The sequence below is a fragment of the Delphinapterus leucas genome, chromosome 15 (assembly GCF_059928025.1).
Source record: "Delphinapterus leucas isolate spDelLeu-1000000601 "Yukka" chromosome 15, BTC_Dleu_Yukka2, whole genome shotgun sequence".
Classification (NCBI taxonomy): Eukaryota; Metazoa; Chordata; class Mammalia; order Artiodactyla; family Monodontidae; genus Delphinapterus; species Delphinapterus leucas.
Genome location: NC_143143.1, coordinates 62,615,395 through 62,633,179, shown reverse-complemented (window position 1 = coordinate 62,633,179; position 17,785 = coordinate 62,615,395). Strand labels below are relative to the sequence as shown.

Sequence of the window (17,785 nt, the reverse complement as noted above, 5' to 3'; positions counted from 1 at the left end):
ATTTGTGGGTGTGTTGAGCGTTGCTCCAAGCCTTGGTGGGGCTGGCCTGAGTGAGGCCACCGGTCAATGTTGACGACTTCTCCGGGGCCTGGCGCTGTCCCAGACCTGTGGCGTTAGCCGAACCAAGACCGGCCAAACTTCGGGGAATTCAGGTGAGGCGAGAGGGGAGGAAGTTTGGGGGCCTCCGAAGGGCGGCGGTTTGGGGTTCCCCAGGGGAACACTGCTCCTCTGGCGCCGGGCTCGCACCGGAGAGGTCAGGCCAGTCGCCGAGAGGAAGGGAAGGGGCCCTGCCCTGTACCACCAGCGCCAGGCTAAAATCGGGCGGGGCCGCCCGGGGAGGCCGGGACGCCTGCGGCCGGGCGGGGTCTGCACCCTACTCCCTGCGAGGCCGCCGGGTCCGGGCTGAGAGCGGCCTGCGAGGCTCGGGGCCAGGCCCGGCCAGAGGGAACTCGGTCCCTGGGCTGGGCACTGCGCGCCTGCGGCTCTTGCCCTACCGGCGGCTGCGGGCGCGGCGGCCCCCGCGCCCCCAGGGGCCGGGCCAGGGCGGGGGCTGGGCCCCGCGGGCGGGCGCGGGAAGGGGGGCGGCGGCGAAGGCTGCGACGCTCTAACAGGTGGGATCCCGCGGCGTGGTGGAGGCGGGCGCGGGAGGAGGAGGAGGAGGAGGAGGAAGAGCAGCGGCAGCGGGAGCCTGAGCAGGAGCAGGATGAGCCGCGCGAGCTGACAGCCGCCGCCGCCGCCGCCCGCGCCCAGGCTCGGTCTCGCTCTCCGCGCCCGGGGCCGCTCCCCGCCTCCCGCCTCCCCCGGCCGCCCGCGGGGCGGCCCGCCCCCTCTGCACCTCCGGGCCCGGAGCTGCCTCCATCGCTCCTGCATCCCGGCCGGGGGGGAGGAGGAGGCGGAGCAGGAGGCGAGCCGGAGCCGCCGCCGCCAACGCCGCCGCCGCCGCCGCCGCCCGAGCAGGACAGAGCGCGCCGCAGCCCCGCGCGTCCGGCCGCCGCCCGTGCCCATCAAGCAGCCGCGCCGGAGCTACACCGCGGGACAGCCCGGGCCGCGGCGCACCCCGGCTCGGCCCAGCCCAGCCCAGTCCCGGCACCGGGCGGCCCGGCGGCCGGCCCGCCCCCGAGGGCGCCGGGCGCGCCGGGAGGATGCCGAAACCGACGCTGCTGCTGCGCGGGGGCTGGGAGCGCGAGCGCAGCCCCGGGGACTCGGAGCTGGGCCGCCAGTTCCGGGACTGGTGCCTGCGCACCTACGGCGACTCGGCCAAAACCAAGACGGTGACACGCAGCAAATACCAGCGGATCGCCGAGGTCCTGCAGGGCGGCGGCGGGACCGGCGCGGGCAGCGGCCCGGCAGCCGGCGAGAAAGGCAAGTTCCAGTTCTGGGTGCGCTCCAAGGGCTTCCGCCTGGGCAGCGGCCGGGAACCCAAGATGGGCCAAGTGGTGTATGTGCCGGTCAAGACGGGCTCGGTGAGTGCGCGCGCGGCGGCCGCGGGCCGGTCCCACCGCGGGGCTCGGGGCGGGCGGGGGCGGGGTGGGGGTGTGGATGTGTGTCCGAACGTGTGTCCCTGAGGTTGTCCCTGGGTCTGGCCCTCCCGAGGCGCACGCGTCCCTGCTCACCCGCCAGCCCCAGCCAGCCCGGGCAGCGCTCCGGGTTCGGGGCGTCCCTGCCCCCCTCTGCGCTGCTGCCCGGGCCGTGCCGGGCGGGCTGTCCCGGGCTGCTCACCCCAGCATGTTCCGTTCTCCCGTCCCCTCCCCCCGCCAGCAGGCGGCTGCTCAGAAGCCCGAGCCTCCCCCCGCCCGCCCCGGGGCTGCCTGTCCCGGGCGCCTCGCGCTCCCGCCCCCGGGCCGGCTGGGCGGTGTGGTGTGTGTGTGTGTGTGTCTGTGTGTGTGTGTGTGTGCGTGCGTGTGTTTGTGTGTGTGGAGGGTGGTGCCGCGAGGGCGGGGGGGCAGGGGCAGCCACGGGACGGGGAGTCAGCTCGGCTTCCCAGCGCCAGGGGAGGGGGCCCGCCCGGGCACTGTCTACCCGACCCCACCCGGGGCTGGCCCGGGGAGGGGCAGCCCGAGCCGCAGCCTGGCGCAGGAGCAGCCTCCCGCGGGTGGGTGGGGCGCCCCCTCCGCCCCCCGGGCCCCTCGCTCCCCCCTCCCTGGGACGGGGGCGGCCTGACCTATCCATCCCCTCCCCTCCCCCGTCCCCGGGGCCGGCCCGGTCCGGGCGGGGTGGCGTGGGGGAGGGGACGGGGAACCGCAGCCGCCGACAGGGAGGAGGCGGGCGGCCGGGCGGGGGCGTCCCCTCCGGCCCGGGGCGCCCTGGAGAGGGCGTGCGGCGTGGGCCCCGCGGCTCCCCCGCCGGGACCTCATTGTTCTGCAGCGGGTGGGGGCTGGGGGGGCGGCTGCTCCCGGGGTGCTGCTGAGCTTTGAACTTTCCGTCGCGGAGACCCTCCATTAGTGCGTTCAGCCCCTGGCCCGGCCGGGCCAGGCCAGCCTTCCTCCCTGCCCCCCTCGCTCCCTCCCCGGCCTCGCCCGGCCCGAGCGAGCGAGCGGGGCCGCCCCGCGCCGGCCTCCCTCCCTCCCTCGCTCCCCCGCTCCCCGCTCCGTGCTCCTCCCCCGTCCGGCCCGCCCGCCCTGCGCTCAGCCCAGTCCCCGGCCGGAGCGGGCTCTTCACACACAATTGATTCGGTCGTTACGAAAAGTGCACTTGTCCCCTCCCCCTCCCCCTCCGGCAGCCGCCCGGGCCCGGCCCGCGGGGTGAGGGAGCCGAGAGGGAGGGAGGCGGGAGCCGGGGAGCGGATCCGGAGGCGCCTCCCCCCTCGCCCAGGGGACGGGGCTGCAGGCCGCGGGGAGTGGGGAGCCGTGAGCGCAGAGGGCGGGCGGCCCATCTGCGAGGAGCGCTGATAACCGCGCCGCTGCCGCTGCGGCCGCCAGCGGCCCATCTGCGCCGCTGCCGCCTCCGGCCGGACACAGAGCAGGGGGCCGGGCCGAGGGGCGCGCTGGGGCCGGATTCCCCGGGGGAAGGCTGGGGTAGTGTCCCACCCTGAGCGAGTCGGGGATCTTCCAGCCTAAATCAGTGCTCTCCGCCAAACGCGGAGAGTCTGGGTCATTGTCCCCCCTCCCCCGATCGAGTCAGGGACCCCCTCCCCGAGCCCAAATTGGTGCCCACTCTGCCACCCGGGGAGTAGGGGTCATTGCCTCTCCCCAGGTCAGCCCTCCCCACTCTGCCAGTTGCTAACCCCCCTCGGTTCTCCTCCATCTTGGGCTAGTGCCCCCAGCCTAAGTGTGGTTTTTCGAGGTCAGTGACCCACCAGATGGTTGGCTTGGTCCACACCCCCTACCCTGGGTCATTGCCCTCAGCCATCCAGGCTTCCCAGGTCAGTTAGTGAGCCTCACCCCCATCCCATCCTGGTTATCCCTCCCCAGGGAGCTGGGAGTCTTGGCCCAACCTCCTTCTTGCCTGAGGCAGGAGCCCCCACTCCACCCGCTCCTGGAGTTGGGAGGGCAGGTGACCCTCAGACAGGGCAGCTAGCTCACCAGTTCTCTGAGCTGGTCGACCTCTCCCCTAGGGAGTGGGCATCATGGGGCCGTCAGTCCCCCTACCCCCTTAGCCACAGAGCTGTCAAGGCGGAGCAAGTGAACATACACCCACCCAGGCCACATGCAGAAATTAGGTGCTAGGCCTGGGCCCCAGGTCCTGCCAGCCTTCGGGTCCTCCGTGAGGCCCACTCCAACCCGCTTTGCTTGGCAACAGGGGCCTTGAAAGACTCCACCCTAGCTCCCAGACCAATAATAAGCCCTCCCAAGGGACCACCTGCCTGGGAGGCAGAGAAAGGGAACCCAGGCCTCCCTGCCCAGGCTGCCAGGGGGACGACAAACACAACAGACGTGCCCTCCTGTGACAGCCCGCCCCTCAAGCTACCCACGCCCACCTGCCTGGCCTGCTGGTCCCCAGGGAGCCCGTTAGTTACCTGCACTCGCCCAGTCAACCGGAGCCAGCCGCAGGAGATGCCCTGAGTCCTGCCACCCCCAGCTCCAAGTACCTTCCTGGGGCTCAGTTATTATTTTTACATTTCCATTTTCCTTTTCACTGATCTAAGAGGGACAGATCCTGCTGGGAATTCTGGGGCAGCCATGGACTCTTCCCGGGAGGAGCTGAATGGGACCTTCTTTGAAAGGTGCAAAGGATATCCCCTACCTTCACTGGCTTTTACACACACACACAGAGTAAAGTTATCATTGCCTCTGGTGGCAGTTGGGAGATATCCTGTAGTTTTGTCCTGGGTGGGTTTTTGTGAAGGTCATTGGGCCACAAACCTTTGTCTGAGACATTTGTTTGGCATCCACAGGCCTTCTGGGGGCACTGGGGCATTGGAGTGGGTTGGACTCAGAGCCTGCTCCCTGGGCACCCAGCTGCTGGGGGTGGGGGTGGGCATAGCTCAGGATCTGATCAAGAAGCCCATGGAGGCTCCAAGGGAGGGCAGGCGGGGAGGCAGAGCAATTTCGGCCAAGAGGGGGTATGGGAGTTGTGTCATGCAGCCGCGGAACAAGGGCCCCCTGCGCCCCTGCGTCAGCTCAGGTCCCCAGGGTGGCCATGGTATGTCATCTCCCTTCCATGTTGCTCTCTGGCTGCCCCCTGCGTGGGCCCCCTTTCCTCTTCCCACAGCCATATGTGGTGCTGCGGTTGGGGCCCTTCCGAGTCCCGGCCGTGGAGGGTCGATGATCTGACACCACTTGTCCCGTCCCATCTGGCCCTGAGCTTTTCTGGGTGTGTGTGACAAAGGCTTAATCTGTCCGGACGGGCCCAGGGCGGAGAGGAGGGCGCGGGGAATTACACTCTGCGGGGCCTCCTGCAGCTGGGGCCCGCTTGGGGGGCGGGGCGCGGCGGGGCGGGGGTCGAGCAGAAGCCAGGGCATGGTGGTGGTGGGGGGAGGCAAGTTGGTCTTCGGTTTGCAGGTTGTCACAGGAAATAGATGTGGAGGCGGAGGGCTGAGGGGAGGAGGGCGGAGTCCACCGGGCAGCACGGGGCGCTCCTGGGGACAAGATCTTTCTGTGACAAGAGCCAGCCGGGCCTCCTGACTGGGCAAAGCCTGGTTAGGATTTATTATTTCTTGCGTTTGGCCTGTTCCGGCCTCTTTGGCTGCCAAGCCCGGGGGCGGGGGGCGGGTGGGAAGCAAACCCTTTGCCAATGAGACCCTCCGATTCCATTCCAGCCTCAGCCCAAAAGTGAACCAACCCCTTTCCTTTTCCTCTGGTCTCTCTGAATGAGGCTGTCCCGGCGCCTGCAAGGGCCACAGGTTATGTCTGGGGAGGGGCCCCGGGCCATCTGTCAACTCCCAGGACCGGAGAGCCCTCAGGCTCCTTGGAGATAGATGTTCTCAGCCCAGCTCTACCATCTTCCGGATGGGAAAACTGAGGCCCTGAGAGGGGAAGTTTCTATTGGTGGGGAGCTGGGCCTGGGACGCAGACCTCTGCGCTCCACTGAGGCTTCTCCGTGGGCCCATCACATGCCAGGAATCCCCCCATTAGAGCCCCGTCCCCCGAGGGGGAAACGCCAGATTGCCAAACTCCACTCTCAGCACTGGGCTTTTGCGAGCCAGACCCCAGGTGTTCCGCTGGCCAAATTGACTAATGGTGGTCTTTTCCCAGTTTGCAGACAATGTTCATTTAGTGGAGAGCATTTTCACAGTCTTCAGCCTTTCTCCCCAGAGCTTTTGTGTAAACCTTTGGCACCTGCGGCCGCTGGTCTGGGCAGGAAATGGCCTCTGACTTAGCACAACGTAATATATGCTGTGACCTTCGGTTGAATACCTCAGTATTTCCTACTTTTCTCTAAATTGTCACCATAGTGACCCCTTCTGAGTCACCTACCGTGTGCCTGTCCCTGTGCATCAGGTTCTCACAGCGGCCCAGAGGTCCCTGCCATCCTTCAGATGAGTAAACTGAGGCTTAGGGAGGTTTAGAGCTTCCCTGAGTCCTCACAGGGCACGCTGAGCTTGCGTGCCGTCTGTACACCCCTCTTTTCTGACCCTCTCTGGTTGTCTCACAGCCTCATCTGGTTCACAGGGCTGTTCGTGACAAGCTTTCAGCCCATCACACCCTAACCTGAATTAGTGGAGAAGGATCCTCTGGTCAAGATGTCTGTAACCACAGGCTGCTGCTTAAGGCAGGATTGGCTCAGTGTATGGTGTCTGGGACTTGCCTGGGGTGCGCAAGGATGGGTATGGGGTGAGGAGAAGGGAGGAGGCCTCTGTTGTCCTGGGTCCTGGGGGCTTTCAGGGAGAAGGTTGGCAATGACACGGGCCCTGTTTGGATTTCTCATGAATGGCAGAAGTGGGCTATTTTGTTAATTAAGCCTCAGTGATTTGGGTGAATGTGGTCTTGGGGTCTCTGTGGGGGCGGGGCCGCAGTTTGGAGCCTGAGTGATTGCTGGTGGATCAGGCTCTGCCTTCCCGGGGCGTCTCCTCCGGATCCTGGGTCACTTTCTGCTGGTGGTGGGGGCAGCATGCCCCGCTCGTCCTTGGGCGAGGCCTGGCGTGAACATTCTCTCCTTCACTACAGGCTGCCTTCCCATCCCTGAGCGTCTGGGAGTCAGGAGGTCCAATTGGGACCCTAAAAACCCTGCTGGGAGGATGGGAGGTGGGTGGCCTGTGGCTGGGGCTGCCCAGGGACAAAGGTCAAGGGTCCACCCCAGCCTCAGGCAAACCTGGGCTTCTCCAAGCCAGCTCTTAACTTAGAGGTTGTGGGACTGATTGAGTACCATGCACATGCTCGTGCATTCCTGGGCTACAGCATGTGTGCGCACGTGGGTGTGCATGCGGGAGTGTGGCTGTGCCTGTCCATGTGCAGGCCGGGGACGCTTGTGGGCCCGGGGCAGTGTGTGTGTGTGTGTGTGTGTGTGTGTGTGTGTGTGTACAGGTGGAGGGGGACTGCATGCTTGTCATTGTGTGTGATTGTGAGCGGCTGTGTTGGCAGATGTGCAAGCACCTGGGGTGTGGGCATTGGCAGACCACGAGTGTGCGTGTGCATGCCACATGTTCAGGATCCTATTGAAAAGCATCCTGTCCTTTGGCAGTGAGGAGCTGACGGGGTGTCCTTCATCACAACCAAGTCAGCCGGAGCTGCTGGCCTGGCCCCTGGCTGCTCCTGGGGTCTCGGCAGCTGCTGAAGTACAGTGTGAGGGAGGGAGTGGACACAAGAGGTTGTGCCATGTCCCTGTCCCCATGATAGTGGCCGAAGCACCTCCTTGTTTCCAGCAGCCATCCTCCTCCTTCCCCGCCACCCCGCCACTCTCTGCCCAACAAGGGCAGCAGGTAAAACTTGTGACCTTTGCCATGGTGGCACTTACCGAGCCCAAAGCTAAGCTCCATGGGGGGCAGGGTGGGAGAGAGGCTTCTGAACTTGAAGTGAGGGGGCCAGGACCGATCCTAACACACCCGCTTTCTTGCCACGTGACCTCGGGCAAATAGCTTGCTTGACCTCTCCAAGTCTCAGTTTACTCATCTGGAAAATGGGCTCCAAAGCCCCACTTCCAAGAGGCTTGGCAAACTGGAAAAGGTTCTGTTGTCATTTCAGGAGGTCACTCTGCCAATCTCTGTCAAAGCCAGGCCTGGGCCCTAGGCCCCAAAACAGAAGAAGGAGCCAGAGGCAGCTGGGAGAGGGCCCAGCAAGGCGGGTGGCTTGTTAGAGCAAGGACTTCTGAGTCCACTTCCCGCCCCTGGCCCACCCTGACGTAGAGGAGAGGTGAAGGGCTTGGGGTGTCAAGCCACAGGCTCCTGGGTACAAATCCCAGCTCTGCTCTTCAGCTCTGCTCTTGCACCTGTTTGGCCTTAGGGTTATCAGCTCCATTTTACAGATGAGAAAACTGCCTTCCTCCTAAGACTGGTATAAAGATGAATGCATTAATGCATATAGAGCCTTAAGAAGGTAGCACGTCTTACAAAATGTTAGTTGCTGTGTGATCTCACTGAGCCTCAGTTTCCTCATCTGGATTATGGGGATGGAAATGAAATGTCATGGATATTAAGTGGGATAATGGAAATAAAGCCCCCAGCCAAATCCCTGGCATGTAGTTGGTGGGAAGCAACTATTGGTTCCCTAGAGATTGTGTCTGGGTTGTTCCTGTGTCTCCAGTGCCACTGGGGGCCTGGTTAATGTTGTACTGAATTACACAGAACACTAGCGGAGTCTTGGTGAGGGCCATAGGTGTGGCATGGGCCCCCAGGACTGGGAACTTGAAGGCTCAGGGTCCCTCTCTGCCCCGGCTGGCTCCTGCCCTGCTCTGAGCCTCAGTTTCCCTAGTCATTGCACAGTGAAGCCTCCTGTGGCCCCTCCCGCCTTTGAATCTCTTCCTGGTGCTGGGGTTGCCCAATCCCAGAGCTCAAGGAGGGGTGCTGGAGAGGTGAGAGTGGGGGCTTTACCCAGGCCTGGAGGCACTCGCCAGGTGGAAAGGTAGAAGGGTGAGCTGCCCAGAGGCTTCTCACCACCCGACGGCCCCCACACACCCCCGCCCCAGTCCCTGGCCGGGAGCCTGAGCTCCGGGCTCTGGGCTCTTGCAGGGAACACAGTGAGGCTGGTGTAGTGACTGCCCCCCTGGGGCAGGGGTCTGAGCATATCTCATGTTCTCAAGCCCCTGCCATGTGCCAGACACTCTATTTCATTTAATCTCCCCTGGATTCTGTGAGGTAGATGAGAACTTGGCATCAGAGAGGCCAGGGAACCTCCCCAAGCACCACAGTGAGCAAGTGGCAGGGCCTGGGTTCCGTGGCTCTTTGACCCTCTGAGACCCGGGGCACAGAGGTAGGGGCCCACAGGTGCCGTGGCTCTCCCCACCTCCCCACCCCAGGCTCACGGTGGCCCCTCACCTGAGGACACCCTACAAAAGCTTCCCAGAGCTCGAGGTAGCCCTCTTACCTGTCCGGACCCAGCCTGGTGGGAGACAGATGCCACCCCTCCCCGTCGCCCACACCTTCACCCTCTCACCTCAACTGCAGCTGCGGGCCCAGCCTGCCCTGGGCAGGCTGCAGGGGGCGGGGAGAGCAGTTGTCCTCTCCCCACAAGGTCAACAACTCCGGCAGCATCCAGCCCTCCCGGCCACCCTGGTACTGCAGGTTCCTCAGCCTCAGATGGAGGGACTAAGGCCAAACGCGAAGGAGGGAGCTCCAGGTCCCACAGAGCACCAGGGCTGAGGGTGAGCCCATCTGGTTCCAAAGCTGGGGGTCATTCATTCATTCATTCATTCGCTTACTCGCTCACTCATTTGCTCCTTTCACCACCCTCCGCATCACAGTGGCTCCAACCTTCTCTGGCTCAGGCCACACCTGGGCATCATTTTGGACTCTTTTCTCTTACCACCCCTCCCTCCCCATCCAACCATTTGCAAATTCTGTTGGTTCTACCTTCAAAATACAACTCAAATTTTACCTTCTCACCACCTCCACTGCCTCCAGCCTCGTCCAAGCCTGGAGATGCGTCAGCGTCCCCACTGGGATCCCTGTGTCCACGCTGCCCCCCTGTAATCCCCTGTGGCTCACACAACCAGCAAATCAGCAAAAGCAAAAAGCAAATCAGATTCTCTCCCTCCCCTGCCCAGAACCCTCTGAGATTCTCATCTCACTCAAAGCAAGAGCCAGAGTCTTTCCTGAAACCTACAGGCCCTGCATGATCTGGCCCAGCTGCCTGCTGCCCTCACCACCCTCCACCCTCCCCTTGTTCATTCAGTGTCAGCCACACTGGCCTCCTTGCTATTCTAAAAACTACCAAACACGATCCTGCCCCAGGGCCCTTGCACTGACTGTTTCCCCAGCCTGGAACAGTCTTCCCCCCAGATCTCTACATGGCTGCTCCCCTCCTCTTTCAGATCTTTGCTCAAGTGTCACCTCCTCAGAGAAGCCCTCCCTGATCACCCAGCCAGGACCACCTTAGGTTCCTTGGACCCTCTCTCTTTCTACTTAATTTTCTCTATAGCCCTTACCACCCTCTGACATTGTGTATGTATTTTACTAGTTTATATATTTAGTATCTTTCTCCCCACAAGGCTGTGATCTCTGTCAGGGTAGACCAGCCTGCTTGGTTCACTGCTGTATCCCCAGGACCCAGAACAGCCCCTGCTCCTAAGGGACTCCCCACTGTGGGGGCAGCAAATGCCTTAGAGCAGGAGTCTGAGAGTCGCCCTTGCCTTCTGCACTCAGAGGGCCTCAGGAGCCCCAAGGCCCAGACCCATCCTCCTGCCTGAGGGCGTCCAAGGAGTCCTCAGGGAGGCGACATTTGAGCTGGACCTTGAGGGCCAAAACAAATTGTTCGGCAAGAACAGAACATGGGGAAAGCTCACTCCAGGGGGTGGGAATGTGAGCAAGGGCTAGGGGTGGGACAGGTTTTGGGGGGTCAGTGCAGGATGTGTATGAGGGTGACCGGGGCCACCTTCCTGGAGAAGCGGGTTCTACAGAGCATTTCAGATGCGGTGGTGGGTGGGTGAATGGTCAGATCAGCTTGAGGACCACTTGGGGATCCTGAGGGGGATGAGCTGGTGAAATCACTTGGGGCCAAATGGAAGAGAAGGATCTGGAAAGCCACTCAGAGGAGCTGGTGCGTCAGAATCAAGGAGAGCTGGGAGTTCGCAGGAGGGTTTTTAAGTAGAGGGGAGAGAAGGTTAGATTCATGTTTTAGAAGGAGTCTCGGAATGCTAGATGTGGCAAGAGGGAGATGTGTTACAGAGAAGGAAAAACAGGAGGCTGGGAAATAGGTGCGGAGAGAGAAGGCCGGCCTGGGGCGAAGAGGAGGGGCTGGTTCCTTGGTAGGACAAGAGGTTGAGTGTCCGGGGCTGGATGACATGGGGAGGGGAGAGGGGGGCAAGGGAAGCTTGATGGTTGATAGCACAGTTGACCCAGTATTCTTGGGTGGAAAGAGAGGTGTTTAGGAAACGAGGAAGGCAGGCAGACACACACATCTGGGGTGATGGCCCAGGGGCAGGGTCCAGTGGGCGGAACCCAAGAGCTGTCCCCAAGGCTGGTAGCATGTGGCAGTGAGAGGCCATGGAGGAGACCTGGTGACTCAGTTCTCAGTGGGGCCAGCTCGGGAGTCATCACGTTCACGGGGCCCCCTTCCCAGCTTGGAACCCTCCCCGCCCCGGCTGGGACCCGATGCAGCCTCCTGGGAGGCCTGTGCTTGGTGGATGACTCATCGTTTTCTCGGCATCCCCAGGCTGAGGAAATGTTCAAGGAGACATGGGGCCCTTCCTTTGGCAGGCCAGGCCCTGACTGGATGCTGGCGGGTCGAGAAAAACACACTCGGCCTCGGGCCTTGTCTGAGAGCATCCTGAGTGCGAGTCTCCAAGAGCCCCTGACTTCCACAATCGCACGCATCCTCAACTGCCCTGGGAGGCCGTCCTGACCCCATTCTACAGGTCAGTGAACCAAGGCACAGCCTCTGCTGGGCACCCGGCTAAGTCATCACTTGGTACTTCAGTTTCTTCATCTGAAAAATGGGTCTGATGATTGGCCCTCCCCTATAGGGTTGTTGGGAAAAACTGAAGGAGGGAATCACGTGATGCTCAAGTAGTGGGGTTGTCATTTTCATGAGGATGGGGAGAGGGGTCCGCCCAGGCTACAGGAGCTCTCTACTGGGTAGAGCAGCCATAGGGAAGGCCAGAGGGTAACATAGCCAAAAACAGACCTGCGTTTGGATCCCAGCTCTGCTACAAGCTCCTGGTTCTGGACAAATGGCTTGCCTGCTCCGATCCCCCGACCGCTTGTGTATAAGCGGGTGATGACCCACACCCTGGGAGGCAGTTGGGAAGATGACATAACACCAAGCCTGACAAACAGGCCACCAAGTAGGGGCTGTGGCTCCATCTCAGGGTCCCTCAGAGGATTCTCCCCACCCCAGTGTGAAGATCCCCAAACCAGACAGCTGTTAACCTCCCAAGGGTGCTTCAAGCCCAGACCAAGAGGGAGAGGGGAGGGGAGGCAGCTCAGAGAGTTCAGGCTAGGAAACTCCCTGGGGGATGGGGTCTCTCTGGGAGATCTGGGGGCTGGGACAGGAGCAGAGCGAGGGGCAAAGGATTTTGTGTTGGATGTAAGGCCCCTATAGGTCCGCAGAAGAGTACAGAGTGTGGAGGTAGGGCCTGGGTCCAGGCTCTGCCATTTCCTGCTGTGCAGCCTTGGGCAGGTCACTTCCCCTCTCTGAGCCTCAGTTTCCTCATCAGTAAAATGGGGTGATAATAGCTGTGGCTTCACTTATATCCTCCTTCTATACTGTGTTCTACAGTATGTATATACACTATACTGTATACTATATTTTATAATCTAGAAGCACCTGTACAGGGCGTGGCCATAATAAAGCCCTCAATAAAAGGGACCTATAATTAGGATTATGACTGTGAGCCAATCAGTAACCCGCGAATCTGTGACAAGGCCATTCAAGCCGTGCTGCTGAGTTGGACTTTGGAGTTCAGACTGGCCCCAGGTTTGCACTGAGCCGTGACTCACTAGCTGGATGACCTTGAAACAAGTTGCTCTCTGAACCTCAGTTTCCTCCTCTGTAAAATTGGCTCAGTAGTATTCCCCATCTCACAGGGTTGCTGTGGGCAAGTGAAGAGAGACTCCATGTCAAGTTCTCAGCACAGGAAGCGGGAGCTTTTCTGTACTTGCCCCTGTGACGTGGCCAGTGGCAATTAGAGCTAGGGATTGGGGTCTGGGGCAGGGCCAGTGGATGCTGGAGCAGAGAGGTACAGAAGAGGGAGAGGACAGAGGCAGAAAGGAATGTGCAGGGAACCGGAGGGGAGGACTTCTAGGAGGAGGGCTGATCAGCTGGGTCTGCCCCGAGGATTAACAACCCCCCCCGCCCCCAGATCTGGATGAGAGAAGGCTTTGATGGAAGCCAGAGGGCAGAGGGAAGGTGCCGAGCCAAAGCAGGTGGGAAGGAGAGACCAGAAGTCTTGCCGGTCCAGTCAGCAGTTGGCTGTCAGGGAATGAGGGCGAGAGGGGCGTGGGCTTCCCCGAGTCTAGGCTGCCTATTATGGGACTAAGAGTGGGTGTGCTCCCCAGGGTAGGGAACCCTGGGTTCAAATCCTGTCTTACCAACCAGCTGTGCAACTTGGATGCATCTCAACCTCTCTGAGCCTCCATTTCCACATCTGTAAAATGGGGATAGTGGTATCAACTACCTTTTAGGGTTGTCGTGGTGATCATTTGAGATACATTCTCAGTCAGTGCCTGCTGCTGAGCAGAAACAATGACAGTCATGACACAGCTAGTATTTGTTGAGTGCTTGCGAAATGCCAGGCGCTCTGCTAAACACATGCACATGCCTCCATGTGCTTGTCCAAACATGGCTACCATTATGATCCTCATCTTTTTTTTTTAAATTAATTAATTAATTTTTTTTTTGGCTGGGTTGGCTCTGTGGGTTGCTGTGCACGGGCTTTCTCTAGTTACGGCGAGAGGGGGGCTACTCTTTGTTGTGGTGCGCGGGCTTCTTACTGAGGTGGCTTCTCTTATTGCGGAGCACGGTCTCTAGGCGCACGGGCTTCAGTAGTTGTGGCTTGCGGGCTCTAGAGCGCAGACTCAGTAGTTGTGGTGCACGGGCTTAGTTGCTCCGCGGCATGTGGGATCTTCCCGGACCAGGAATCGAGCCCCTGTCCCCTGCATTGGCAGGTGGATTCTTTTTTTTTTATATATATAAATTTATTTTATTTTTATTTATTTATTATTTTGGGCTGTGTTGGGTCTTCGTTGCTGTGCGTGGGCTTTCTCTAGTTGCGGCGAGCCGGGGCTACTCTTCATTGTGGTGCGCGGGCTTCTCATTGCGGTGGCTTCTCTTGTTGCGCAGCATGGGCTCTAGAGCGTGCGGGCATCAGTAGATGTGGCGCATGAGCTCAGTAGTTGTGGCTCCTGGGCTCTAGACGCAGGCTCGGTAGTTGTGGTGCACGGACTTAGTTGCTCCGTGGCATGTGGGATCTTCCTGGATCGAGTCCCGAACCCGCATCCCCTGCATTGGCAGGCGAATTCTTAACCACTGCGCCACCAGGGAAGTCCCATGATCCTCATCTTGCTGATGAGGATGTTAAGGCTCAGAGAGGTTAAGTAACATGCCTGAGGCCACACAGCTGGCAAGAGGCAGAGCAGGGACTTGAGCCCATGCGGTGGAGAAGTGTTGTGTCCTTTACTCCCTAAATCACCCATCCTCTTTGACAGTAAGATGAGGATCATGAGGTCCCCTGCGATATTACACGGGCTTGGACAGTGGCTCTTCCCAGGATGGGGAGGCAGGCGTGAGTCTGTCTGGCAGAGTGTGCCGACTCTGGAACACGTTGCTTAGGTGCAAATGGGATCTACTGGTAGAGTTGACCCTCGGGGGTCACCGGGGGATTCTGTGGTTCGGGGAGGGCCAGGTTGCGGCATGGAACCCCACGGCCGGCCGGCCAGCCAGCGCGCTGCACCCAGCTCAGGCCGGGGAGCTTTGTGCCCACCAGCACGACACAAGGCGTGGCTCAACGGCCAGGTCACAGGCAGCTGCCTGCAGCCCCGAGAAGGTATGGGTGGCCAGTGCCTGGCCTGGGCGGCACCCACGGAGGCTGGGGAGGAACTCGGGAGGGCTCTTACGAGGAGGTAAGCCATGAAACAGCAGAGGAGGGGATAGGGCCTCCCAGGATGGGGAAGGAGCACAAGAGAAGTTTGTTTTTAAGGTAATACACACACCTGACTTAACGCAACAGCCACCAAACAGCAGCCTCCAAATAGCGAGAAGTGCCCAGCCCACCCCTCCACCTAGTTCCCCTGCCCAGAGGGGTCCAGTCCGTTATGTGTCTTCCCTGATACACTTGGCTCTGGAGCTGGCCTATCTGGATTTGAATCCTGAACCCGCCATATACTCGTTGTGTGACTTGGGCAAGTTACTCCACCTCTCTGTGCCTCAGTTTCTACATGTAAAAAGTGGAGGTAATAGGTAATAGGAACTGCTTCTCTGGACTGTTGTGAGGATCAGGGCTCCTAAAGCCTAGCAGAGGGCAGGGCCCATGCCTGAGTGCTCCGGGAGCACGGGCTGTCTCTGCTGCTGTTGCTGTTACTGTTACCGCTGTGATCACTGTTGTGCAAGTGTAGTTATGTACACTGGGTGTGCAGTTTAAATGCCCAGCTCCCCTGGCAGGTCCTGAAGGTCAGTTTTCATCACTTCTGCCCATTTAAGAAGAGGCAGAGGTGAGAGGTCAGCCCAGATGTCATCCCAATGGTCCCACATATTGAGACAGGTCTCTGATGTGGAGGGACTTTATGTCATCGGCTGGACCCCCCGAACTAGCCACCGACCCATGCAGGGCTTGTGGTTCGGGGACTCCATCTCCTGCCCCTGTGCTGGGGACATGAGGTGGCGGCGGGGACAGGAAGGATGAAGGGGCTGTGGAGAAAGCCCTGGGCCAGGCTCCAGAAGATGGGGATTCTGCCACTTCTCACCCCTAAGGTTCTTGAAAAAGTTCCCAGCTCCAAGCCTTGGTTTCCTTATCAGGAAGGTGGTACCAGGCTGTGGTGAGGAGCCAGGGCAATGCCTCAGATGTGATGGACCATTGGGCTGTTGATAAGAACCCCACCTTCAGGTTTCTGCCTGCAGGGGATTAACAAGTGAGTTGATGGTGTCATTGATAAGATCCAAATTTGGGAGGTATTAAAGTTCTGCTTAGTAGCTGAGTGACCTTGGGGAAGTTAATTAACTCTCTGGGCCTCAGTTTCCTCCTCTGTAAAATGGGCATAGCAATAGAACCTGCTCTGTGGGGTTGTTGGTAAGAAACGGAGGCAGGGGTCTGGCTCACAGTAAGACTCTGTGACTGGCAGAGCCTTGCAGTTATTTTAAGGAACTCAGACAAAGTTGAGAAACCACCAGCAAACAATACAGGGCTGCAGGCAATCCATTCATTCACCTATTCATTCAGCAAACTTTGATTGGCGCCTGCTGCGTACCAGGTCCTGTTCATTCATTCCACAGAGATTTACTGAGCACCTACCATGTGTCAGGAGTGGTGAATAGGACAGATTTGATCTCTGCCCTCCCAGAGCTGGGAGTTCCAGGTACCTCCACTAGCTGGTGGTCAGGGAGCACCTAGGGCCTGACGTGCTCCAGCTGGTTGGCTCAGGCAGCTGGGCCCCTGTCCCCATTGTGGTGGACTTGCTGAGCTCAAGGGGGCCACTTCTGCCTGGTGTCCCCAAGCTAGCTCTGCTGCCCCCACGTCTGGCTCCTCTGACTCCCCCTTTCCCAGAGAAGTAGAACTCCGGGGGGGTGGGGGAGTGTGCAGGGCCTTTTTCATCAGCCCCTCCCACCCCAGTTCTTGTCACCCCCTCCCCAGCAACAACACTCATTGTCCTTCCTATTTTCTCCTCTTTACACAGCGGCGAAAGCGCAGTATTAAAAATGTAAACCTGACCATATTCCTTCTCTGCTCAAACCCTTCTGTGGGTCCCAATCACTGTCTGAGCAAAAGCCACCAAGACCCACAAGCCCCAGCTCTGCCCCTCTCCACCTTCTGGGCTTCTGCTCACTGCTCTTTGGCCACACTAGCCTCCAGGCTGTCCCCCAGCCCTCACTGGGCCCTGCTGACCTGTCACCTCCTCAGTGAGGCCCTCCCTGACTGCTTTTCCAAAACGCCCTTTATTCCCCATCACTCTCAAGCCCCTTGCTCCAACTATGAAGTGCTTATCAGTAACTGACTAATGCTGTATTTTGTGTGTTCCTCTGGGCTCCATGAGGACAGGGGTATGTGCTCTTTTGCTCCCTGCTGCATTCCCTGGTGCATTCATTCACCAATTTACCGAGCACACTTTGATTGGCACCTGCTGTGTACCAGGTCCTGTTCATTCATTCCACAAAGATTTACTGAGCACCCACTATGTACCGGGAGTGGCGAATAGGACAGACTTGATCTCTGCAGGTCCCAGGGACCCCCTGCTAACACCTGGTACATGGTATACACTCAGAAAATATTTGTTAAATGAATGCCTCTAACCTATTCATTCTTCTCTTTGTGCCTCAGTTTCCTCCTCTGCAAAATGGAGGACCAGGTCTGTTATGGGGCCTACATGAGGGCTGGCTTGCTGGCCAGGATCCCATCAAGGGCTGTCTGACCCACCCAACAAGCAGGCTTCTCCAGTCCAAGGGCTGAGAGAGCCAGAGGAAGGCTGGCCGGGTCAGCAGGTGGTCAGGGAAGGCTCCAAGCCCCACGTGGAGGTGTCTGGACTTGTCCTGGCCATGCTGGGAAGCCTAGGTGGGGCAGGGACACAGCTGTGGGAAGAGGGGAAGAGAAGCTGGTCTGAAGGGAGGTCTGGGGCTGAGGAGATGTGGCTGGGTGGTCCCTTAATGGGGCCCCAGAATGCCAGCTCTCAGGCGGTGGGAGTGACTGAGTACTACAGAGCAGGGGAACACGGGGAGGGAGGCTTTTAGGGAACCGAGTCTGGTCCAGTGTGAGCAGAGACTGGAGTCTGAGGCCCAGGGAAGCTCTGGGTTCTAGGGCACCACAGCCCAAGTGGGAGCAGAAGCTCCAGAACTGAGGTGGAGGGGCTGCTGGGGGCTGGACGAATGGATCCAACAGGCTCCTCCTTGTATTAGCTGCTTTGTTCTCCGTAAACGCCTCTTCATCATTCATTTATCCATTCGCTCATTTACTCATTGACAACTCGGAGAGAACCTCCTGGGGTGCAGTGGTGAGCCTCACAGATGTGGCTCTTGCCCTGGCAGAGCTCAGGATGCATTGTGGGAGACAGATGCTACAGGACCTGGTGATAGCAGTGGTGGTTGTGATGATGACGATGACGGTGATGGTG

At 60.0% G+C, this 17,785-nt stretch overlaps 1 protein-coding gene across 4 annotated transcripts in view; it reads left to right on the top strand.

Moving 5' to 3' along the window:
- Window positions 1-703: 703 nt before the first annotated feature.
- Window positions 704-17,785, top strand: part of NOL4L (nucleolar protein 4 like) — a 130,254-nt gene continuing 113,172 nt past the window's right edge. For 2 of the 4 annotated variants that reach the window (XR_016387907.1, XM_022592698.2), the window contains exon 1: window positions 708-1,463. Coding sequence is in view for 3 of the 4 variants with exons in the window: in XM_022592698.2 (XP_022448406.1) it covers window positions 1,143-1,463 (321 nt within the window). In the remaining variant the exon portion in view is untranslated. Of the gene's footprint in view, window positions 1,464-17,785 lie in introns of all 4 variants that reach the window. The other 2 variants (XM_089896684.1, XM_089896682.1) reach the window with 2 other exon arrangements.